This window comes from Neovison vison, chromosome 12 (genome assembly GCF_020171115.1).
Source record: "Neovison vison isolate M4711 chromosome 12, ASM_NN_V1, whole genome shotgun sequence".
Lineage (NCBI taxonomy): Eukaryota > Metazoa > Chordata > Mammalia > Carnivora > Mustelidae > Neogale > Neogale vison.
Window position 1 is genome coordinate 77932678 of NC_058102.1, and position 26728 is coordinate 77959405.

General features: G+C 34.6%; 1 protein-coding gene across 2 annotated transcripts in view; it reads left to right on the forward strand.

Annotated features, from left to right (window-relative positions):
* The window catches only part of CNTN1 (contactin 1), a 357030-nt gene that overhangs the window by 234118 nt on the left and 96184 nt on the right, over positions 1–26728 (forward strand). For both annotated transcript variants that reach the window (XM_044227281.1, XM_044227280.1), the window contains exon 17: positions 17624–17744. In XM_044227281.1, coding sequence (XP_044083216.1) covers positions 17624–17744 — 121 coding nt within the window. The remainder of the gene's footprint in view (positions 1–17623; positions 17745–26728) is intronic.

Genomic DNA, 26728 nt, shown 5'->3' on the forward strand with positions numbered 1-26728 from the left:
GACTCAATCCCAGGACCCTGGGATCATGATCTGAGCTGAAGGCAGATGCTTAACAACTGAGCCACCCAGGTCCCCCCATCTTTCAGTTTCTCCCATCCAAGTACTAACCAGGCCCAACCCTGCTTAGCTTCCGAGATCAGACGAAATCGGGCGCATTCAGGGTGGTATGGCCTTAGACCATCTTTCAGTTTCTAAACCAAACTTACACTTAAAAAAAATAACAACTGAGAACTGGCAGGGAACTATTTTAACATTATACCCTGTGATATTTTTCCTTATATGTCTGAAAATATTTTGATATGCTTAATCATAAGTGTTCCCCACATTAGTAAAATGGACACTGGTATCTTTAATAATTTCTTCAAATTGTGTTTTGTTTTACAAGTAAAGCAAATACTACTTAATTTTTACTCATTTTAAGGAAAGCTGAGCTAAAGATCGTACTTAAAAAATGGACTTTTGAATTTGCTTAGTTTCTTGGTGTTATATATTGAGTAATTTCAAAATTATCACAACCATAGTTCATACAATAGCTACTTAACAGCTGCAGTAAAGTCTATGTAAATAGATTTAGGGGTATAAATTGTCCTAAATTAATTTGAAACTTCGTATGTGGAGCTTATGTTCTTCAAAACAATCGTTACGTTATATCTGTTGATGTAAATAAACATTTCCCCCCCCAAAAAAAAAGAAAGAAAGAAATTAAGAAAGGAAGAGAGAGAAAAAGGAAAGGAGGAAAGGAGGGGGGAAAAAAAAGAAGGAAGAAGAGCCCCATGGTTTAAAAAGAGAGGAAAATAAAGAAATACTGGAATAATAATTAAGAAGTAAATAATAAATTGGATCTTTTTTATTATGTTATGTTAGTCACCATACAGTACATCATTAGTTTTTGATCTAATGTTCCATGACTCATTGTCGGCCTGTAACACCCAGTGCTCCGTGCAATCCTTGCCTCCTTAATACGTATCACCAGGCTCACCCAACCCCCAGCCCCTCCCTTCTGAATTGGTCATAAAAAACATAAAAGACTTCGGTGATTACTTACTGGACTCCTTTTGCTGTTGGTAGATCCAGAGGTTCCTGTAGTTGCCCCTCAGCTAATCCAGTGCAGAACCTAATTGCAGGCCCATGCTCTGACCTCATGAACTCACATTTCAGCTTCAGTCCAACAAGTAATGATCAGCAGTAGAAATCATGCTCACTGGCTAGATATGTAACTTAATTGACTAAAAATATCAAATGCACATTTGTAGCACATTAGATGGACAAGTCGATTCAGTTCTCTAAATAGTTAAAAAAAAACCTAGAAAAAAATTTATTTTAAAATATATTATTAAACTTAATTCTGTCTTTTGAACCTCAGACCTCTGAAGCCTTCTCTTATATCTTCCTTCTCTTTCAAAGCAAACTTCAAAGTCAGACTTCACTGCTAAATGCACCACATGAATTTCGAGTAAAAGGATGTGTTTGATCCATCTTTTGGTAGATCATCCTAATGAGTAATAATTGATGTTGGGGTCATTAACAGATCACTCTCTCAGAAGGAGCAAATCTTCCCACCTCAAGCTTAATGAATCCAAACAATGAGAATGTCAGGCACTGAGGACAGCAAATGCAAAGGAAGGAATATTACTGACTTCATTTGTCTATTATTCAGATTGCATGGACAAATGTGTCAGTACATAATTTGGGGGAACTTCTTAAATAATGTTTTGATATTTTATTTGATCCTGACAACATTTCAATTAATGAGTATCATTTGTTCATTTAAAAATATTGTACTGAGGGGTACCTAGGTGGCTCAGAGGGTTAAGCCTCTGCCTTTGGCTCAGGTCATGATCTCGAGGTCTTGGGATTAAGCCCCGCATCGGGCTCTCTGCTCAGCGGGGAGCCTGCTTCCTCCTCTCTCTCTGCCTGCCTCTCTGCCTACTTGTGATCTCTGTCTGTCAAATAAATCAATAAAATCTTAAAAATATTGTACTGAGCATATAGTACAAGCAGGAACAGTGACGGGCACTAGGGTGAATAAAACACTGAATAAGATAAACACAGGCACTGATCCAGAACACAGTAGAGGTCCTGTGTGACTTTGAAATTCAAATGTTGGGCGCCTGGGTGGCTCAGTTGGTTAAGCGACTGCCTTCAGCTCAGGTCATGATCCTAGGGTCCTGGGATCCAGTCCCACACCGGGCTCCCTGCTCCTTGGAGAGTCTGCTTCTCCCTCTGACTTTCTCCCCTCTCATGCTCTCTCACTGTCTCTCACTCAAATAAATAAATAAAATCTTTAAAAAAATTAAAAAAAAATAAAATTCAAACGTAAATAATTTGATAACTATTAAAACTGATATCATTATCATCATTGGTTTTAATAAGTTTAGCTGATAAAAGTTAATAGAAGCTCTAATTAATGAAGAAAAAGTATATAAATCAAACTTTCAAGCTTTTCATTTCAACAAAGTAAGTTCGGTTTTCCAGTTTAGTTTCAATGATGAATTTTATTCAATGTCAGGTGTGCTTTGATCTTAGCTTGCTACTCTTGACTTTGACCACCAGGTGGCAACCTTGCATAAGACTTCAAATTTCACAGCATGGCCTTCTTGGCACTGGAAGCTTTATGAAATTAAATAAATAGATTTTCCCATAGTTAGGTCTAAGATATGTGATTATAGGTGACTTAAAAATTTCCACTTTTTAATTTTTCAATTTTATTCATATAATTTTCAGGAAAAAACTAACTATATTTTTCGAAGAGGTACATTTCTTTTAAGGACTTATAGTTAGCTCCCCCAAAGTATTGTCATTATATTTAGTGATCCTTAATAAAAAACTCTTTTGAATGAATCACTTAAAAATATGCAGATACTAATTTTAAATCTATGTGTAAACACTTAATACTGATTATAGAAAAAAGTAAGTTAATTATCTAATTTACCTGTTATGTCATTTATTCTTCCATTTTGTCAAAAAACATTCACTTAATGTTATATTATTATGTAAACAGTTTCAGGAATTGTTTCATTTGAACTTGAACTTATGCATAGGAGGATATTAAGAATATATATAAATAAATATGCATCATAAATTTTAAAATTTGAAGCTTTGATACAATAAGCTTATAAGCAGTTTTTCTGGCATTCTTTTAATCTCTCAAAGTTATGGGGCAAATACTAAGAAGGAGCAACTCTTCCTATCTCAAGTAAGTAGGTTTAAAGTCCAACTACAAAATAGCTTATATTTTGATTTTCTGGCTCGATAGGTTTTTACTTTCTTAGAGTCAATACTAAAGACAGAATCATTTAAATTATCAATTTAATTTATAACTCCTTTTATTCTGAATAGGATTTAGGACTATCCACCAAAAATTACAGATTTGTAATATACTATTTTATGCCTCTTCCATGGTGATGCCTGATCTGTGGAAATTACTTTTTTTCAGTGGCCAACTAACTTTTCACATCTCCTTTGAGTCATTTTCTTCCAACTATTTAATAACAATCTCCCTGTCAGAGCCATTATCTTAGTTAACGAGGAGTTAAACTTTCCAATTCTGATTATTGCCACTATAATATCTTTTTTCCTTTTATCTTGACACACACAAATGTTAACATTGTAATTGAGAAAGAAGTTCTTATGTGTCGGTTTTGAATTCATAAATAGCATCTGAATTGTTCAGAGGCTCTGCCACAACCAGTCCTGGGCTCTGGGCTGCATTTTGTCACTTCTTCTTTGAGACTGAGCCAGTGATTATGCCTTTCTAAACTTCAGATTTCCCTCTCTAATATTTTATTAATAATTCACTTACTTCATTCAGGTTGATTCACTGGGTTTGCGAAACTGCTTGCTTCATAGTATTTGGGTGAGGATTCAGTAGAGAATGCTTATAAAGTACTTGGCACAAGTTCTGGCAGATTGTAAGCAGTTATTATTAATATGGTGTATAATAGAGCAATCATTCCCAATTGAAGTTTCTAGAGGCTATTGCATATAGGTTTTTTGTTTGGTTTGGTTTGGTTTGGTTTGGTTTTTTTTCTGCTTACAGATCTCAATTTTCTTTAATTCTTGCACTGCTGCTACACTGGGTACCTAATCTGAAACAAAAATTTCCAGTCTTCCCTTGCCAGGAGCAATGGGAGAGGTAATGATAGTCAACATTTATTAAGTGCTTTCTGTTTGGCCAACATTAGACTACATGTTTTTCCTGTGTTTCTCAGTTGATCTTCACAGCAGTCTTCTAAAGAACACACGTTATAGTGATTTTTCTCAATTTTCAAAGTGAAGAAAATAAAGGTTAGAAAGGTTAAGTAATTTGCCAAAAGTAGTAGTACCACTTGTTGGTGACAGGGAAGATTTGAAACCAAGGTGGCTGACTGCAGACCCTGAGGCCTTCGCCACTCTAGTTTCTAGTGCACTGGTTAGCACTCCTGTCTGTGTCTGCTTAAATAATCCCCCTCCCATTGTTTAAAGCACTCTAAGACCCTACTGTTCAACTCCTAATTTATTCTATTATTTTGTTTAACGTACTTTTTACGTTCACTCAAGGTTGTCCAAATTACTTCATTCTCCTTATACTATTAGCAAGTTTTGCAATACATTATAAATCAAGTCTGCATAGTTTCAGGTGGTCTTTAGTTCTAGGAAATTCTTTATGATCTCTTTTAGGTGGGTAGGCGTATGTGTGTGTTTGCAGGTGCATGGAAATGCTTTGTTCTGCCTATACAGAAAACACCATTCAAAACAAAGGAAGACAGATCTCTTACCCTAAGGCTTTCTTTTTAAAATAAAATAGTAATTATATGGAATGCATCACAAAATTGTGCTTAAATTTGAGACATATATATTTCATATTAGAATATATTAGGAATTTGAACAGAAAGTTTGCTTCTGCACATCCAGAGGGAGAGAGTAGAGGGACAGGATGAGAGAGAGAGTGGAGAGGGAACAATAATACTAAATTATTAATACTAAAAATGTTATTGGATCTCTGTTACTGCTGAGTAAGAAGGTGAAGATTGCCCAGAATTATAGAGTAGAGGTTGGAAAAGAAAAGGAAGTTCAGGCCATAATCCAGGCAAAGGCAAGGATCAAATTGGAGTTAAGGAAGTAGAACAGAAGACCAGCAGCACAGTGAGTTGATGTGAGCCCTAAAATGGTGGTTCTAAACTGGGAGCAACTTTTCTCCCCAGGGGACTTAGGCATTTGTGGAGACAGGTTTGACTGCTCCCCACTATGGGGAGGTGGGGGGAGGGCTATGTATTATGGACATCTGTTTAGCACAAGTGCAGCTAAACGTCCTGTGAAGCTGAGGATAGTTCCCCCAAACAGAGGATTACCTGGTCCTCATTGTCAATGGTACCAAGGTTGAGAAAGGCTACTCTCAAGGAAGGTGAAAAAAGAGAGACTCGGGAATAAAGAGACGGGCTACTGAAAGGTTTTAAGCATGATGTGTTAGAAACAAAGAGGAATTACATTGTTTTGAGCAGATGAGAGTGCTTAGAACAACAATAAAAAAAATTTTTTAAGAGGCTGGCTAAAACATTTTCCAAAATAGTGTGAGTAGTAGAGGATGATAGATATCATGTGTTTTGTGAATTTAAGATTCAAATTGTGGTGGGCAGTGGAAGAAGAAAGAAATATGTAAAACATATAGAGTCCCCTGGCATAGTTCTGTGATCTCCACAAAACTCACAAAGGCATTCTACCTGTTGCCAAATCCTTTCTCTTCTCTTATGAGTAATTGATTGTTGACTTCTTTTAGATCATCATACTTCCTATGTGCAGACCACGTCAGTAAGGGCTCTTCTCTAGCGTAATACCCAAGTATCCAGCATAATACGTAAGCATCCGTTGATGTCAGTGATAGTAAATGGATTAGGACATAGAACAGCAAGTCTTTGTTCTTCAGAAATGAATTGGTTTGGAAGAATCTCCAAAAATTCATTCAAAGTTAAAGTCCCCTTTGTTGTACCTAGAACTCCTTCCATACTCAAACATCACTGCAGTAATTATTGTGGCAAAATATGAGACATATTTAAAATAAGAAGTGGGAAAAATAAACATGTAATCTTTTAGTATCTTAAGAATTTTATAATTTTACATGTGGACTTTGGTGTTTTATTTATGATATCACTAGAAATACACGATTTCATCATGAGCTGGCATACTCCAAAAAATCTATCTAATTTTTTCACTTTGCTTTTAAGAGTAGAACATTAGCTAAACATCTGGAGTATTGTTCTGGTTTGGCCTTTAATGAATTATATGACCTTGATCAGGACAGTCATTCTGAGCTTAGGCTTCTCATATACCATATGAGGAAGTTGGGCTACATCAGAAGTTTTAAAATAAAAAGAACAATATTTTAGCAGCAGAATCCATTCTTCAAAGAGAATTTAAATCAGAAACCCAATAAGTAAAAAAGGTGAGGTTGCTCCGAGTAAAGAAATTGTGTGTGTGTGTGTGTGTGTGTGTATGGGTAAGAGACTCCAGTGTTCCGTTATGAGGCCTCTCGTTTCTTCCTGTTCCACAAAACTTCCCATCTGATCCCTTCCTCTTACAAGTGATCCCTGAAGATCTTCAAAACCCCAAGGCTAATGGGAACCCGTGTAAAAACCATATGAATTAATATCCAAGTTTACTTTCAATTCTAAAATATTGGTTCTAAATCCAAGGCTTTGATGTTTTTGTCCATCAGTCAGAATGATTACAGAAAATGTTCTTCTTTTTGAACTTTAATTTAAAATTGTCCAAATGATCAAAATTGGACTCCTCAGCCATCAAAATAGCCAAATTTAAGAATATTCAACTTTTCCTTTGATTCTACAAATACTTGGTGATCTCTTAATAATAATTCTAGGCCACTTTCTTAATTTACCCAAGTTTTCATATTTATGATGATATTACTTCATTTTCAAAATATTTTTGAGTTGTACATTTAAAAATATTTTTCACATTCAGGCAATCTTAATGCTGAAACATAACTTAAAATAACACTAACTTGAATATTAGGTAATATTGGGAAATTAGTGTTAATTACATTACATGTGAAAATGGTTTTGTGATTATGTTAGAGAATGGACTTTTTGGGAGATTCTAATATTTGAGGAATAAAGTATGATAATATCAATAATTTGTTTTTCTAGGATTCAATAATAGATGGGCATATTGTATATAGAGACAAGGAAGGATAGAGCTAACTAGCTAGCTAATTAGATACAGCAAACTGGGTAAATTTACAAATTTTTAATCTAATGCCTGTTATTCAGGTGACCATACTATTCTACTATTTTTCCCATTTTCTTATGTTTAAACCTCTAAATAGATCACAAATTTAATAATTAGATATGTAAAATGATAACATTGCATTCTTTCTGCTATGAGAAGCTACCCATCTTTACCTACCAAACTGTGAACTTAAATCCCATTGTCTGTTTCATGAAACAGTATCTTGGAAACAGTTCAACCTGGTTAAACCAGTAATATGTGCTGACTATGGAGCCTTCCAGCAGCCACTTCACTGAAAATCTCCAATTCCTTGTCTTTCCAATGGAAACACAGTGATGGCTGGGTGGCCCTGTCAGCTGAGCTTCCCATTCTGGATTTAAGGTCAGGGCATGATCTCAGGGTCATGTAGTCATGGTCAGGGTCATGGGATATGGAGGGCTCCACACCAGGGAGGAGTCTGCTTGAGATTCTCTCCCTCTTGTTCTCCCTCTCCCCCCTCTCGCATGCACGCATTCTCTTTACTCTCAAATAAATAAATACATCTATAAAAAATGCAATAAAAGGGAAACGTAAGTAGTATCTCCCTGAGCATTATAAAAGTTGAATAAGAAAATGTAGGTAAAGTAGCTAGCACATTGCCAGACATCTAAAAGAAACCTAATAAATTAGATCAGGTATTCCCAGGAGTTTGGGAGTAGTGGCCACAGTGGCAGCAGCAATAATGCAAGTAGCAGAAGCAGTTTTCATAGTAGTATTACTAGCAGCAGAAGTAGTCTGTCAACAGCAACAGTATTAGCAGCAGGGGTGGCTGCTGTTAATAGTAGTAGTGCATCCTCCTCCCTAAAATAAGATTCAGAGCTAGCTCGCAGAGCTGCAGTTAAGAACAAGTGAGTCTGCACATGTAGAATATTTATTTATAATAGTCCCTGGTACCTCTGAAACCCTCGCTAAGTATTTGCTGTAAATCGTGTTGGTGATGCTGGTGGTGAAGTTTGCAGTTATTCCTTCTTTAATCCAACAAAGCAAAAGTAAAAAAAAAAAATTGTTTTTCATAGTTATAACATGTATCAATCATATTTAATAGCTTTTGCTTCTAAGTTTCTAGAATATTTTCTTTGTAAGATGTTCTTTCCTTCAACCTTCTATATCTGGCCCTTCCTTCTGAGCTTCAATGGAACAAAAGAGAAGTTTTTGTTGATAGATAGCTATTATGAGCCATAAGCTTTAGCTTGACCTTGTATGTAGCATCTGACATATTTCTTTGCTCATTATGATTCATTCAGTTTGTTAATACAGCTTGGTAAGTCAGATCCATTGATACTGCAGGGATGAATTTGTAGAGTTAGTTCATGGGGGAGGGGGAATAAAGGAAGGGGCATTTAGATTTTGGAAGTCTTTTGATTTAAATTTGGGAAATTTCTAAGTGGTAAACCACATCTATACTTTGGAACATCCCTGAGCTGTGCTATCACAATTTCCAGTATGTGATTCAACTCTCCTCACATGAAGGGAAGCGTTTTGTAATTCAGCCAAACTGTGGTTTTTTTAGTGAAAATATAGAGAGCATTCGTATCTAATTTGTGGCTAGAATGTGCTGAGGTCCATGATCTTTACTTGCTTTGTAAGCGTTCTGTCGACCACTGAGAACCTCAGCTTCTCCTGAGGTATGGAAAGAGCTATTACCATTTATAAAAATTTCAGGAAAGCCTTTATATGTACACAACTTTATTGGAAATAATATAGTATGTTTTTCCTTTGCTTCCCTTCTTGAGATATTTCAGTGTCACCTTTACTAAATATAGAGCAAATGAAAATAAGGGTTAAAGTTGCTTATTATTACTTTACACAAGTAGTCCATCATTACCTACCTAAGTCCTAATGTTTAAAGCAGAACTGACATTTAAAAGTACTTTAGCAGTGAACTTTTATACTAGTTTAATTAAAAGTTTACAGAGTTTATTTGGAAGATTCAATAAGTATAAATTTAATATAATATTTTAAGACAAAATAATTTGTGTTTTTCATTACATGTGAAAAGTATAAAAATCATGACCACATTATTCCTCTGAGAATAAAATAAGTGAATATGTAAACAGCAATGTGTTTCAAACTGAGAGTCTGGGGGGGAAAGTTACCAATTTTATTAAGAAAAAAGAATATTAGGTGTATAGAATGCAGATATTTTATAAAAGGCAATTACAGTCTCACAACTTGCTTATTTTTATATTATTTTTCTGCCCTCAATTATTTTTTTTGTGAGGAGTTGAATTAAAAAAACATTTTAAATTTCTAAAGTGTTTTATTTTTTTAATTTCAGTCTAATCACATGACTCCTTAAAATAGTGTGAGTTTAGCAACAGGATTATCTTTCACTTAGACATAGGAAGCAACCAAAAAAGTGAGTTCACATAATGAAAGCATATAATAGAACTAAGTGCTTTTTACTTCTATGCAAACATTATTTTCCTCAAATATAACTTATTATCTTTGTCATAATAACTTCAAAAGATTTTACTTAGTATCTTTCCATTACTGAATATTTAGTGTCACAATGCAGTGCTAATTAAGAAGGTGAAGACACATTAAAAGCAGTGTGTTTTAAAAATATACAGTGTTTAAATTATTTTATTTTTTCTCACTAGAAAATTACTCAGAAATATGTGCTAATTAGCCTTTATGACAGCTCAAGAAAAATTATTATTACCTTCACCATATACACACATTTATTCTCTCCTTGCCTCAAATATTTTTTAAAAATAGTTATAAATAATAAAATAATATTTCTTTACCACCTCCCTTGGGTGAATTCTATTAAGTAAGGCAGTATGAGGAGTTAGGCCAACTACAAAGGGGCACCATTCCCAAGACCATCTTCAATTCTGAAATGAACTACAAGTTTCAGGAGTTGCCAAAACCACCCTCAGTTTTGATTTGCTGGAAGGGACTTCAGAACTCCCTGGAAGCTATTATATTTATGGTTACAGTTTACAACAGGAAAAACATACAGATTGAAATCAGCCAGCAAAAGAAGTGTATAGGGCAGAATCCAGGAGAAGTACCAAATACAGAGCTTTCATTGTTCGGTCTCTGTAGAGTCAAGATGCGTTACTTTATCAGCTTAGGTGTGGCAATGTGTGCAGAGTACTGGAAACCAGGAAAGCTCAAACCTGAGCTTTGTTGTTCAAAGAGTTTATTGGAGCTTAATCATGTAGGCATGATTAATTGATTGCCCAAATGGTTAATGTCAGTCTCTAGAGTGACTGATACCACATGACCCAAAGCCCCTACCCTAAGTCACTATATGGTTTCAGACCCTAAGTCTAAAACTATACAAGTGTCTTTAAATCATGTTGTTAGACTATCCAATATGACCCACAATACCCAGGCAAAGAAACACACTTTAGATTATCTTCCAGAAGCTGAGGAAATAACAGACCTCTCTTGGGGCAAAGTCAAATTCTTTACAACACATATTACAGGTGGCTGGAAAACTTAAGAGGTTTTCATTCTTTTATATGTTCACTGTATTTTTTTCTAGAAATTTACACATTATTGCTGAAACTTTTATTTCCTCATGAAATTAGTTCATAAATAGTTTAAAATTTATTATTATTGGCAGTTTATCTCATGTATATAGATACCAATAGTTGTTCGCAATTCAGTTATTTTATCTTACAACATTGTCATTATCTTACCTGAAAAAATCATACAAAATTACTAAAAGAAATTAATAGACATTCTAGATAATAGGTATTTATTAATTCACTTGTGTAATGTTTATTTGCTGAATTCCTCCTGTATGTCCAATATTACAATAAGTAATTTGTATGTAATAATAAATAAAACCTAGTTCCTTCCTCAAAAAATTAGTCTAGTAGACGACTTTATATACACATATAAAACAGGGATACAATGATAAACAAAGCAGGCATGTTTCCTCCTCACATAAAATTTAGAGTCCTCTAGGAAGACCAACTTTAATCCTATAAGCGGTCAAATATTTTATTGCAGCTGAGATATATTATATGACATAAGGTAAAAGGTGCAGTGACAAAATATAACAAGAGAAAATGGAAAGTTTTGCTGGAGGAAATGAGTTGGTATGGGTGAGTGAACAGTGTTTACTTAGGTAAATGTGATAAGAGTGTGAGAATACAAGGAGATCACATTCCAGGAGAGGGAATACCATGGTTAACCAGAGATGGGAGAGAACAGATACATTTAAGGTCCTATAACGGGAATGTTCTCCTGAAGAGCCAAGTAAATGATATGGCACTAGCTGAGTTGGAATATTGAACAGAATCTAGAAAATGGAGCCAGATTGGCCATGTTCCAGGAAGAGGAAAATTTTTAAAGCTTTCAGTAAGTTTTATTTTTATAAAGTGGGGTGATTTGGTCATATTGGCATTTTTAAAAGGTCACCCTGGATGCTAAGTAGAGAAAAGAATAGAGTAGAACAGGGGTGGAAGTTGTGACCAAATAGAGAATAGTAGTTCAGTGAGGGATGTTAGTAGCTTAGAAAAGGAAAGAGACAGGAGTGATGGAAGGAATAGATAAATTCAAGAATTTATGATGGAATTATAAGGAGCTTGAAGAAGAAGAATAAGAAGGTTGAGAATGTCCTCAAAGTTTCTGGGAAGTATGTTGTCATAGATAATTATAAAGTTGGATAAGTGGGAAAAGGTCAAATCCTATCAGAAGTCAAGTAAAATAAGTTGAAGAAGGGTCCGGGAACAGATTAAAATGAATTGAGGAGTAAGAGATAAAGAAGTGGAATAATATATATATCTAAGAACAGAAAGTCAGGTTTTGAAGAATAGCTATTACCTGATCCAAACAACCATCATAGAATTAAACAGCTTAACATGAGGAAATAATAATAATAATAATAATAATAATAATAGTTCTTTGTTTCTAAGAGCAAGACGAGAAGAGCAGAGAGAAGTAGGAGATGGGAGCTGGTACCAGGAAGGGCCCTGGGAAAGGTAAAAGTCACTGAGAAATCCCTAGTATAAATATGTCCAACAGAAATTTAAGAATAAAGATATTCAGTGAATGGTAATTCTCAATGGTGATTTTCCTTGCCTAGTGGGATACAGCCAATTCCATCATCCTCCATTCAGTAAACCTTACTAGGGAGGACTTCATCTTATTAGGTTTATGACAAAACAGGGAAAGGGCTGACCTTCTTGTCTGGTACTTGTGTGACAAAGAAATAACTGACCATTGGAACAGAAGGAAGGTATTCTCCTACCCAAGGAATCTGTAGAAATCTTGGAAACCAGATTTTTTAGTCAATCTAGTCCTCAAGGTACAGGAAGACCTCCAATTGATATTAAATTGTATAACCTCTAGCTACATTTTTACTAAGACTAGTTAATATCAAGGAACAATATGTGTGGCCGTGGACCAGTTCTTTATATGGAGATGGTAGCATTCTATTACAACCAACTGGATCCATCTACTCAGATTATAACTAGCAATTACAGGCATACCTTGTTTTACTGCATTTCACTTTATGGCTCTTTGCAGATAATATGTTTTTACAAATTGAAGGTTTCTACCAACCCATTGTTGAGCAAGTATATTAGCACCGTTTTTCCAACAGCATTTACTTGTTTGGTGTCTCTGGATCATATTTTGGTAATTCCTATAATATTTTAAATTTTCATTATTATTATATTTGTTAGATCTGTGATCTTTGATGTTACTATTGTCATTGCTCTCGGGTGCCGAGAACTGTACCCATATGAAACAGCAAACCTAATAAATGCTGTGTGGGTTCTCACTGCTCCACTGACCGGCTCTGCTGACTTTCTTCCTCTCCTTGGCCCTCCCTATTCCCTGAAATACAACAATATTGAAATCAGGCCAATAACCTTATGATGGCCTCAGAGTGATCCAGTATAAGAAAGAGTTTCACGTCTCTCATTTTAAATCAAATGCTAGAAATAATTACGCTTAGAAAGGAAGGCATGTTGAAAGCCAAGATAGGCCTGAAGCTCGGACTCTTAAACTGAACAGTTAGCCAAGTTATGAATACAAAGGAAAAATTCTTGAAGGAAATTAAAATGCTACTCCAGTGAACAGAAGAATAATAAGAAAGCAAAACAGCCTTATTGCTGGTATGGAGAAAGTTTTCGTGGTCTGGATAGAAGATCAAACCAGCCAAAACATCCCCTTCAGCCAGAGCCTAATCCAGAGGAAGGCCCTGACTCTATTCAATTCCATGAAGCCTTAGAGGGTGAGGAGGCTGCAGAAGAAAAGTGTGAGGCTTCCAGAGGTTGATCCATGAGGTCTAAGGGAAGAAGTCGTCTCCATAGCATAACAGCGCAAGGTGAAGTAGCAAGTGTTGATGGAGAAGCTGTAGCAAGTTACCCAAAAGATCTAGCTGAGATCATTAATGAAGGTGGGCATGCGAAACAACGGATTTTTCAAAGTAGACAAACCAATCTTTTATTAGAAGATATTATCTAGGACTTTCAAAGCTATTTAAGTCTACACACACACACACACACACACACACACAAGGCTCCACAACTTCAAAGGACTGCCTGGCTTTCTTGTTTGGGGTTAATGCAGCTGGTGAATTTAAGTTGAAGCCAATGCTCATTTACCATTCTGAAAATCCCAGGGCTGTTAACAGTTATTCAAAATCTACTCTGTCAGTGCTCTATAAATGGAACAGCAAAGCCTGGATGACAGTACGTCTGTTGAAGACATTTTAAAGTATTCAATGTTGTTAAATATTTTAAGCCTACTGTTGAGACCTATTGCTCAGGAAAAAAGTGATTTCTTTCAAAATACTGCTGTCCGTTGACAATGCACCTGGTCACTAAACGGCTCTGATGGAGATGTACAACTAGAGTAAGGTTGTTTTCATGCCTGCTAACAAAACACCCATTCTCTAGCCCATGGATCAAAGAGGAATTTCAACTTTCAAGCCTTATTATTGTTTTACATTTATTATTGGAATACAACTGACATACAATATTATATTAGTTTCAGGTGTACAACATAGTAACTCAACACATTCTATACATTACTCAATGTTCACCACAGTGAATGTAGTCACCACCTGTCACCATACAACATTATTACAATATTATTGTCTGTATTCTCTATGCAGTACTTTTCATCTCCATGACTTATTTATTTTGTAACTGGGAATTTGTATCTCTAAATCCCTTTTCTATTTTGCCCATTCCCCCTCCAACCTCCCCTCCGACAACCACCAGACTGGTCTCTGTATTTAAAAGTCTGTTTCTTTGTTGAATTTTTTCATTCATTTTGTTTTTTAGATTTTATATATCAGTAATTTATATGGTATTTGTCTTTCTCCATGTGACTTATTTCACCTCAAATAATATATCCAAGCTGTAGTAAATAGCAATATTTCCTTCATTTTTATGTCTAATTTTTCATTGTGTGTGTATAATATGTGTATCACATGTTCCTTATCCATTTGTCTGTTGATGGACACTTGCATTGCTGTCATATTGTGGCTACGGTAAAGAAAGCTGTGATAAACATGGGGATAAATATTTCTTTTCAAATTAGTGTTTTCACCTCAAGTCCTATTATTTAAGAATTATATTTCATAAGGTTATAGCTGCCATAGATAGTGATTTCTCCAATGGATCTGGGCAAGGAACATTGAAAAATTTCTGGGAAGTATTCCCAGTTTTAGATGCCATGAGGAACATTCGTGATTCATGAGAGGAGTCCAAAATATCAACATGAACAGGAATTTAAAAGAATTTGATTCCAACCTTCACGGATGACTGTGAGGGGTTTAGATTGCAGCAGAGGAAGTAACTGCAAATGTAGTGAAAATAATAGGAGAAATAGAATTGAAAGTGGAATATGAAGATGTGTTTGGATTGCTGCTATCTCATGATGAAATGTGAACACATCAAGAGATGCTTCCTATGGATGAGCAAAGAAAGTCGTTTCTCAGGATGGAATCTGCTCTTGGCGAAGATGCTGTGAAGACTGTTGAAGTGACAACAAAAGATTTAGAATATTACATCCTCTCAGTAGATAAAGCAGCAGCAGGGTTTGTGAGGATTGACTCCAATTTTGAAAGTTCAGTTGTGGGTAAAATGCTGTCAAACAGCCTCATATGCTACAGAGAAGTCTTTCATGAAAAGAAGAGTCAATGAATGGGGCAAGCTTCATTGTTGTCTTATTTTAAGAAACTGCCACAGATACCTCAGCCTTCAACAACCACCATACGCATCTCCAATAGCCATCAACACCAAGGCAAGGCCCTTCAGCAGCAAACAATTCTGACTTGCTAAAAGCTCATATGATGGTTAACATATTTTAGCAATAAAGTATTTTTAAATTGAGGTATGTACAATGCTTTTTTTAAAAAAAAAAAAGCTTTATTTCTTTATTTGAAAGAGAGAGAGTGAGCACATGAGTGGGAGAGGCAGAGGGAGAGAGAATCCAAAGCAGACTCCAAGCTGAGGGGGAGGCCCATGTGGGTCTCAATCTCATGACCCTGAGATCATGACCTCAGCCAAAACCAAGAGTCAGATGCTCAACTGACTTCCCTACCCAGGAGTCCCTGTGCATTGCTTTTTTAGGCATAATGCCATTGAATACTTTAATATAGTGTAATGTCATTGCAGACTATAATAATGGTGCAAACATAACTTTTATATGCCCTGGGAAATTAAAACAAATTGATTTGACTTGCTCTATTGTGGTGATCAGTAACTGTACCCATGGTATCTTCAAGGTATGCCTATATTCTTAAGCACATTAATTAAAAAAATATGGCAAACCTGAACACTTTGCAAAACCAGCAGGAAATTTAATATATGAAGGGGTCACTGGCAAAACCTATGGTAAAGCAGAGCATTCAATCCACATGCAGTGGTTAAAAAATCAAAATTTAAAAATGTGTAAGTCTATTATATTACATAAACAATATCTTCATCTATTATGTAAAATATTAACCTAACCATTAATTTTTCATCTTTTAATATAGCTGGATATATGTGATTAAAATAGTAAATCAGTATATTTAGTTGTCAAGAAAACAAAATGTCTGGGGGAGCCTGGCTGGCTCAGTGGGTTAAGCCGCTGCCTTCGGCTCAGGTCATGATCTCGGGGTCCTGGGATCGAGCCCTGCATCGGGCTCTCTGCTCAGCAGGGAGCCTGCTTCCTCCTCTCTCTCTGACTGCCTCTCTGCCTACTTGTGATCTCTGTCTGTCAAATAAATAAATAAAATCTTTTTAAAAAAAAAGAAAACAAAATGTCTGCTTAAAAATTGAGTTTTCCAGGGATGCCTGAGTGGTTGTGTTAAGCATCTACTCTTGGTTTTGGCTCAGGTTGTGATCTTGAGGGTCACTGGATTGAGCTTTGCCTCAGGCTCCATGATCAGTGGGGAGTCTGCTGGAGATTCTCTCTCCCTCTCCTTTTCCCCTGCCACTCATTCTCAGGTTCTTAAATAAATAAATAAATAAATTTTCCAAATTTTTCTCTAAATGAATAGATTGGAGGTAATGAGCATGGACTTCGGATGCTCTCACAAACGAGCTCAATGAGCTTAGTTCAATCATTTAGCTATTCTAAATCTCACTTTTATCTTTAATAAAATGGACAGAATAGGACCTATCTTATAGGACTGTTGTCAGAAGAGAATGAGATTATACACACACACAAACACAAACACACACTCACACACACACTTGCATAGCCCAGAGCCTGGTTCAGAGTAGGCATTCAATAAATATTAGTTATTTTTAGAAATTGCATTGAGATGGTACATTATCTCTCACAAACAAGAGTCCCTCAAGCCTTCTTCAAAAATACATGTATTGAACAAACTCTGGGAATAGAACAGGGAACAAAACAAAAATCCTTGCTTACATGGAGCTTGCGTTTTGACCAAAACAGAAAATTGTCCATTTTGACAGTTTCTCACACTTTTAGTATCTTTGTTTAATTAACTGTAGTATGTCTTGAAATTAATCAATTAGATTGGCTTTGCAAAACCAAATCCTTCCTAGCCATATACCATTTATTTATCCTCATTGACATTTAGCATGAAGAGTTTTAGACCTTGCCATTTATCTTTAAGAGCTATCGATGAGATAGTTTTATCCTTTAGTATATCTCTGTATGACCCTCTGACAATAGAAGTAATAGGACGTTAAAGATATTTGAGCTGAAAAGGTTCTTAATTAAGTCATTCACTTTACTTTTTGCTTGAGATACTAAAGACAGACTTGAAGTAACCTAAGTCAGGACAGAATTAACGTGTCTAAAGGAAATGCCTTTTAATGGTGCTCATTTTGTTAGGGGAAAAATTTACCTCTTGTATCCTAAATGCCATATAATTGATAAAGATTGTAGTGATGTGAATGATTGCTCTTTTTGCTAACAGCTGGATTCCAATGGGGAACTGCTTATCCGAAACGCCCAGCTGAAGCATGCTGGTAGATACACGTGTACTGCTCAGACAATTGTGGACAATTCTTCAGCTTCAGCTGACCTTGTTGTTCGAGGTAAGAGTTTCAACATTTTAAAATTATGAAACCAGAGGTATTTGACTTGCCTAACTATTGTATAATCTTCTGGTAACTCTGGTATGAATTCTTATATATTTAGTGTCTTGGTCCTTGAGAACAGCTCCTCCTCCCTGCCCAAGAATGATTTTATGCCAGACAAGTAGTAAACAACACTGATTTTGTTTGTTTTACTAACTACATATCTTCTAGAAACTTATACCACATACCTCCTACTAAATGTGCTTTTAAACTTAGTATTTACCAGAAGTTCTCAGTGTCTGCTAATACTTTTCATGTGCTGAGGATAGTGTTGTTTCTTTTTGTACTTTTTATTTTTTTTATTTTTTTTTTTGGCATGGAAAAAACATACTGATGCTATTTACTGTAACTTGAAATGTTACATATTTATCACTATCATTTTAGAATAAAAAATGTATACATGTATCGTGTTTTTATTTGTTGCTGGTTTTTAGACTCGGGCTTTTTTTCTTACATATAATTGAGGTCAAGCTGTAATACCCCCTTATTGGAAGTACAGCCCCCTTGATACTGACCTGTGTTCTGTAGCTGTGTGGCCAGCTCCAAACATCATTCATTGGCTCTTCACTCACTGCCTACAGAGTAAAGAGCACTCCTTTTAGTTAAGTAGCGAAAAGCTCCATGTATCGACTTCATCCTGTCTAAATTTAATCTTTTACCATTCCATGTAACCAACTTCACTGCCCAGCCAGTCCACAAAGACATCCTGAGGTTTCCGTCTCTGTTCCTTGAATCACAGCATTACTTCCATGTCCTATCGTCATTGTTTGTCGCCCAGATCTTTAGCTATCCTTCAAGGCTAGGCTCAAGTATTGCCAAATTCATCAGTGCTTTCCTGAGGTCCTAAATAGGTGTCCCTTTCTTCGAAACATTATTAACAGTTAATACTTTCTTTAATGTGTTTTATAGCAATCTGTGCATATGAGTTACCTTCCCTACTAGATTGTGAAATTCACATATGCATTTTTTATGAATCCCTAAATGAGCTGAAGAATTCTATTCTGTAGTTTCAGAGCTCTATCACTTCATGTCCTATTAAAATTTTTATTTTGTTCTTTTTTTCATGTAAAAATTTTTGTTTTTTCACATTTCATCTACTAGAAATATTTACTGGATTTTATTTATTGCACAGTTTTTCAGCCAGTTTTTGCACAGTTAAATAATTAGTAAATGAGATGATATCTGTGGTTCATCTTCATACCCCTCTGAATCAATATAATTTCATCCAACCTCATTTATCTCCTGCAGTTGCCTCTAGAGCAGTGGTAATATGGAGTCCTTAAGCGTCCATCTGGGGAAATACTAAAAAGCCCTTTATTCTAGCTGAACATATTCTCCAACAGGGTAATAAAGGTCCAGCTGAAGTTTCTTTATCCAAGTGAACAACTAGACATTCATTCCATATATCCCTTATGCTAAACTGAATAAAGTTAATTTAAGTTCTATATTTTCATTAAAAGTATATTATGATCTGGGACATCTGTTATATTCAAGAGTCATCAGAGAGAGGGATTATTTCACTGTTTTTGGCTAATTAGACTACTAGCTGTTAAGCCATTTTCTGAAATAGCCTATGCATATATTAAATTAAAATTGTTTGCATATTTTAAAAATTTACATTAATGTTACAATAGGGGTTATGTTTAGGATGCCTGGGTGGCTCAGTCAGTTAAGTGCCCAACCCTTGATTTCAGCTGGGGTCATGATCTTGGGGTTGTGAAATAGAATCCCTCTTGTTGGACTCTGCACTGTGTGTGGAGTCTGCTTAAGATTCTTTCTCTCCCTCCCCCCCATCCCCTGTCCTCTCCCTCTCTCTCTCCCTCTCTAAAAACAAAACAAAACAAAAACAGGCAATAGGGGTTATGTTACAATGCTTGTACAGCAGCGTTTTCATGTAATTACAATGTGGTAAATTCCCAGTATTCAGAGGGAAGAGAAAGTTAGAGAAACACAGTCAAAGAACATCATTGGTATTACCCACACATACATAGGTAATTACCAGTCATCATAATGCATATTTTTCTTTACAGAAGTAAAACCAATAAAAGAAACTATTGGAGGAATTGTATGGAAATATTAAATGTCTTCTTTAAGCTTTTTACTTTCAGGAAAAATATTATAAAACAATGTCACCTGACAAGTGTACTCAGTAGAACTATAGTATAACATTTTAAGTCCTTACACTATAGCAGGATATTAAAAAAAAAACTATACAGGTAGATGAAAAGTGTTACTAAGCCCCGTTAAAAGCCTACAAGTTGTAATCATTCTCCAAACTTTATTTCTAATAATCTAAAAGGTATTTCTTTTATGTCAAGAGAAATTTGCAATTAAAATAGTCAAATACATATATGCATAGCTTATGTCAAAAATGTATATAAATTAGACCTTCAAATATGCTATATATACTTAAGTCATAGGATATAATTTTAAATAATTTTCTGTATTTATTATAGTAATTATGAGTAGTACATAAGAAAATATAGCATACCTCAAGTAATATTATTATTGGTCCATTTATCTACTTAACTGTTTTTTCATCTAGTCCAGGAAATCATAATCTGTTCCTTGGGCAGTCTGGGAGTTCATGGACTTCCTAAAATTGTATGCAAAATTTTGTGTGCTTGGGGCATTACCCTGAGAAGAGGTTTTATAATTTTCATGAGATTCACAAAGCCAGCAATTGACCCAAAGGCCAAGAAACTTAACCTTTTTTTTTCTTTCCCTCATCTAGATCAAGACTCTCTAGAGAGAGAAGCTAGAGTATTATTATTCATTTCATGCTAGTAATAATAAAAAAACTAATAAGTTCTATATAGTGAAGTCTAATAACTCATTTAGATTATGAATTGCTTGTGAAAAATTCAATTTGCACTCAGCCTTTCAAGAATATATCTGACTTAAAACATATTTAATATGTTACATATTAAACATTAGATATCTATAAGAACTTCCCCGATTTGAAATGAAATAATTCTAGTTTATATTCAGATGTCAGTGACCTAAATGGCAGGTTCTGAAATTAGAGCTACGAGTGGGACAGTGAACAGATTAGAGAGGAAAGTAATTTCCTGATGATCACTGAGAAACTTTCTGGGCAATAGAACTAATTTAGTGCATAAACTATCACACCCTATGAAATCAAAGTGGAAATATTCAGATATAACTTAGACAATGTGGCTTTTTTTAGCCTATGTTATCTTGAAGGGAATGAATACATAATGAAAATTATTGCTGCTATCCATTTGTGTGTGTGTGTGTGTGTTAATAATCATGGATTGGTAAGTGTGAGTATTTGTGTAAAGTTTGATAAAAGTGATTTGTATGAGAGAAAAGTGTATTTTAGGCTTATATCTTTCATCATCATTTTAAATTGAGTTTAGAATAGAGGCAGGGAATTAGTTAAATCTGGGTGCTTCTAAACATAAAACTGAAATTAAATATAGGAAAAATATACCCAAAGGAAAATGTAATATTGGATCTGATTTCATGGAGCTTTTTAGCCAGAGAAAACTCAACTCCCACCTTTTATCTGTTTAATTTGTGATAGAATTGAGAAATAAGGAACAGAATAGCAAATGTTGTCAACTAAAAACAGTTTACAAAAAATCGTCCAATAATCATTTATAAGTCATTGCATTTGTAGCAACCATAAATGTTTATGTTTAAAAATCTATAGCACTTCAATTTTTTTACCCACTAATTCAGTCCACAGGTGCTCAAGGATTAGACCATAGAAGTGGTACATATTGTCCATTCCTCCAATAATGTAAACAATTTCAAATCCTGGAGTCATATTGGCCATGTAATTTTCACTTTAGATTTCCAAAGCTGCCTTTAATGTTATTTCTATCCCTTCATTTTTTATATATTTCTGCTAATCTTTGTACAGTATAGAGATTATTTTTGCAAAATTAATTTTTATTCAAGCAGTATTATCCTGGAAGCTCTATACATAACATTCAGGTTGCACTGATTGGAAGAAATCAAAACTGTTTACTTTACTGGCCATATGTCCATTCACACTGTTCTAAAACTCTTTCGCTAAAATCACCACAATTTTTGGATAAATCAATATACGTTCTTCCTCATAGGCAAAAAAAACCTACCCTCTCTAAATAGCAAGACTTCAAATCATCCCCTTTAGGATTCCAACAAATTTAAATAAGTCAAATATGAAATTATGCCAAAATGACAAGCTGAAATGAAAGAGAACCAGGAGTTAGATTGATAGACAACAGCAGTGATTGAGTTCAGGGCACTATGTGTATTCTAATCATTGGAATAAGAATGAGAATATTCTTGCCCAAATCTTTAAATAAATAAAAGAGAAAGTGGTAAAAATGAATTGTAAATAAGATATAAAAATGAGTGTTTGGAAGAAAAAAAAACAAGAGTAATACCTATAAATGATAAACACTATTATTGAAAATAAAAAATCAATAAATAGGTTAAACAACAATTAGAGACAGATTAGAAAATGATAAGGGATCTAGGAGATAGTATATGAGGAAATAAACATACTTCCTCATGGAGAAACAAAGACAAATTATGAAAATGAGAGAATTATATTAAGGATCTAATGAAAAAAAAACAGTATTTGTCAAATCAGGTTACCAGAATAAATATTAGATAAAGTAGGAGAAGAAAAAGTTTTCAAAAAGATAATGACTATAAATTTTGGAAAATTAATGAAAATATGGTGTCTCATTTTTAAAAATCACAATGAAACACGACAATTAATTAAAATAAAACTGTAGAACATTAAAAACCAATAGAAGTTTATCTAAATTTGTTGGAATCCTGAAGGGACTGGTTTAGGCTTGCTATTGAGAGAGCAAAGGGAAAACTATTTTTTTGCAAAGGCACAGCAATACACTGACCACAGACTACTCATCATTAGCAATAAAGAGTCACAAAGTTAAAAAAAAAAAAAGTCTAAAAGTAACTGGGAGAGCCAGACTTCACAATGGCCCCCTCTCATCTTACTTTCTGGTATAACAACCCTTGAATAATCCCTTTTTACACTGGGAGTTGCTATTTGTGCCAACAGAAGTAACACTGCTGAATACTGTTATTAAGTCACATCACTTTTGCTCCCTTGGGTCTTGGAACTTTCAGTCTGGAGGAAGCTAGCTGTCATGTCATGAGGGCATTTCAGCAGTTTTGTAGAGAAGCCTACATGAGGAGATAAGACAACCTTCTGATAACCAGTGTCAGTTTCCCAGTCATTCAAGTAAGCCACCTAGAGAGCAGATTTCATGTGACTGTAACCTTGGCCAAAATCAAGAACTCTCCAGCTAAGCCATTCAAGAATTCTTACTCCACAAAAACTGTAAGATTATTTTTATTGTGTTAAGCCACTGGGTTTTGGTCTACTTTGTTATATAACCATAGATACTACTACAGCCATGTAATAATGTCTTCAGTATGCTAAAGGAAAGGCACCTGTCCATCCGAAAGTGTTTATCCAGGCAAATTATCATCCATAATGGGGAAAAATAAAGTTATATTTGGACAAATGGTAACAGGGTTTGTCCCTCAAGAAACTGTTATGTATAAAGGAATGTCTAGTGGGTAAAATTCAGGAAGAGAGAAAATAATCCCAGAATTAAGTTCTGAGATGTCAGAAAGCATGGTGAACAAAGAAACTAGTAAACATGTGGGTTAACCTAAGCTAAACTGAGCCAAACCAGACTTCAGGTTATGCTGTGGTCTGAATTTGAAGGCTGATGAGAATTATAATTTGCCTTCTGATCAAGTTGGTAGTTACTTTTACTTCAGACTTCTAGTAAAATAACAAGTTAGACATATGTCTCTGAATATGTTTGTATATGCATGTGTGTGTATTTTATATGGTTAAATGTAATGTGTGAAAATGATAATCATAAAATATAGAAGAGTGGTTACCTCTGGGGTTGGAGACAGAAGGATAAGAGTTTGTAAACTTGGTACCATAAGCATAATGTATAAGATGAAAAAATAATAAACTGGACCTCATCAAAATTAGAAACTTTGCTTTGTGAGTCTCTGCAAAGATGATGAAGAGACAGACTGCAGACTGGAAGGAAGTATTTGTAAACCTCACGTTCAACAAGAGATTTATGAATAGAATACATAAAGAATCCCCCAAACTCTAAAACAATCCAATATGACAAATGGTAGAAGACATGAACAGAAATTTCAATGAAGAAGATAAACAAATGGGAAATAAACGTATAAATGATGTTCAACATCACTAGGCAATTAGGGAAAAGTACCATTTAAAACCACAATGATATAGCATTATACACCTATCAGAATTACCAAAATTTTAAAAAAAGTAGTGATGTGGAGAAAGTGAGTCATTCACACGCTACTGATGAAAATGTAAAACGAGACAGCCACTCTGGAAATGAATGTGGCAGTTTTTAATCCTGTGTTTATCATATGATAAAAACCTTGGGCATTTATCTCAGAGATGTAAGAATATCTGTTCACATAAAAATATGTATCTAAATGTTCATAGCAGCTATATTCATAATAACCAAAACCTGGAAAAAAAAACATGCCCTTCAATAAGTGAATGGTTCAACTGTGGTACATCAGTACCATGGAATACAACTGTGCAATAAAGGATAAATGATCTGTTGATACAACTTAGACGTATCTCTAGGAAATTAGGCTGAGTGAAAAAATAAAAAAGCCAATCTGAAAGGTTAGATACTGTATGATTCCATTTGCGTAGCAGTCTTGAAATGACAAAATTATAGAGAAGGGAAATAGATTAATAGTTGTTGTGGGTTAGAGAGGGCAGAGGAAGGGAAGAAAATGTGACCATGAAAGGATACCACAGGGGTTCCTTATGATGAAATTATTCTCTGACTGTGATGGATGAAACTAAAAGTTGCACAGACTAAACAAACATTCAGACACAAACAAAGGCATGTAAAACTAGTGAAATCTGAAAAAAGTGGATGGATTATAGCAAGTAAATTTTCTGATTGTGCTGTTGTACTTCAGTGATACAAAATGTTATGGTGAGGTATGAGTCAAGGAGATACATGATCTTCCTGCATTATTTTTCACAATTGCATGTGAATCTACAGTTATCTCAAAACAGAAAGTTTTAAAAATATCACTGAACATATAATACACTAAAAATATTTTTTAAAAGTACTTACAGGCTCTTTTTTTCGAGAATAGTATAATTAAAGAAGAAGCGGAGCACAGCCAGAGATAATGTTTGAGCAAGTGATGGCCACAAACTAGCTTCTAAGACAGTGGGTTCAGTTAATATCCAGACCTGGAAAAAACCAAGTGGAGCTTGTAGCTTTGGGACCAGAGCTGAATTACTGAAGGCAGCAGAGGGCAGTGTGTGTGTCCTGCTTTTTTCCCCAGAACCCATCTTCTCTCTCTTTTCCTATGCATTTCTATCTTTCTTTTAAATAAATACTAAATATATTTTTTCTAGTATGATTATGGAGGACATAAAATTAATATGACATTACAAAATAACAAAATGTTCAAGCCTGGTTTGGTTTGGCCAATCTTTGTTTTTAATAAGGCCCCAAGATGACTGCAATGAAGTGGTCTATAACCATTGTTTGGAATTATCGTTCTAGGGAATCCATGGAAAAGAGTTTGCAAGTGATATTGTTTTATTTATTAAATGTATTTTGGAGATAAATTACTTTAGAAATATGTTTCATAAGATAGTAAGATCCTCTTTTCCTCCAATGTCCTACAAAACCAAATAGAAGTCAATCAGCAGACAATTAAAAAATTGATATTAATGTTTTGCCAGAAACCACAGAAAGGAGCTCTGATATAAAGCCCATGAGTGTTATGGGAATGGGAAACAGCCCAGTTGGGGACAAGAGCTAAGTCCATGAGTTTTTCCCTCCCCTTCATCATCATTCTAGCACAGCTGAACTTAAAGCTTGAGTCCCACAAAGTAAGATAATTAAGCTTCAAAACCTCTACAGTTTGTCATAGAGCGACTCAATATGACTATGTAGCAACAGTAAGAAAAAACAAAAACATAATACAATGAAACATTCCCCAACTAAAGCACTAATATAAAAATTAAGATAACCTTACAAGAGATTATAATGCCATTCTTGGTATTAGGATATTTAAAATTGCTTACAGAAGGTTTTAGGGAAAGATTGTTTTTTTTTCTACCAAGAGAGCATATATATAAACTCAACTAAAAATAATATTGTTTATTAGTAAAGGAGGTATCTTCAGAATTAACCTTTTAAAATAGATGTGTGTATAATATGGCCAAAAGGATTTAGAACTCAAACAACGGTAAATTGCCTTATATCTAAAAAAACTTTATAATTTAAAACTATTCTAATTCCAAAAAAAGAACCAGTTATTAAACTTCAAATGTTTTTAGACTTTTTTTCTTAATAAAAGATTTTATTTATTCATTTGATAGAAAGACATATCACAAGTAGGCAGAGAGAGAGGAGGGGAAGCAGGCTCCCTGATAATTTAGAGTTTGACTTGTATGGCTAACTCAGAGAACTTGAGTATTAGTGAAAGCAAAAGGAAAGAAAGTCTGTCATCGTGTTAAAATTTGTGGAACTTCTAATGTTAAATTGCAATTTAGAGTTCCATGGTATCTGGCATAGATATTCCCATTGTGTTTAAAAAGTCCAAAATTCAAATTGTTATTAAATACACAACTGTGGATTTATATTCAAAATTATTAAGACATGATATGTCGGAATGAATTCAAGAAAACTTTGAAATTAATCAATTTAGTCATAAAATTAGGAAGAACAGACAAAAAAAAACTTCCTGTAGTATACGTACCAAGTTAGACAGGCATACCAATACACACACACCTTACCACCCCTCCAAATTTCATGGACTTATGTGAAGAGATCCAGAAAAGAGATACATTTATATAGGCAGAAAGATGTGTCCAGATCATCATAGTCAAACCA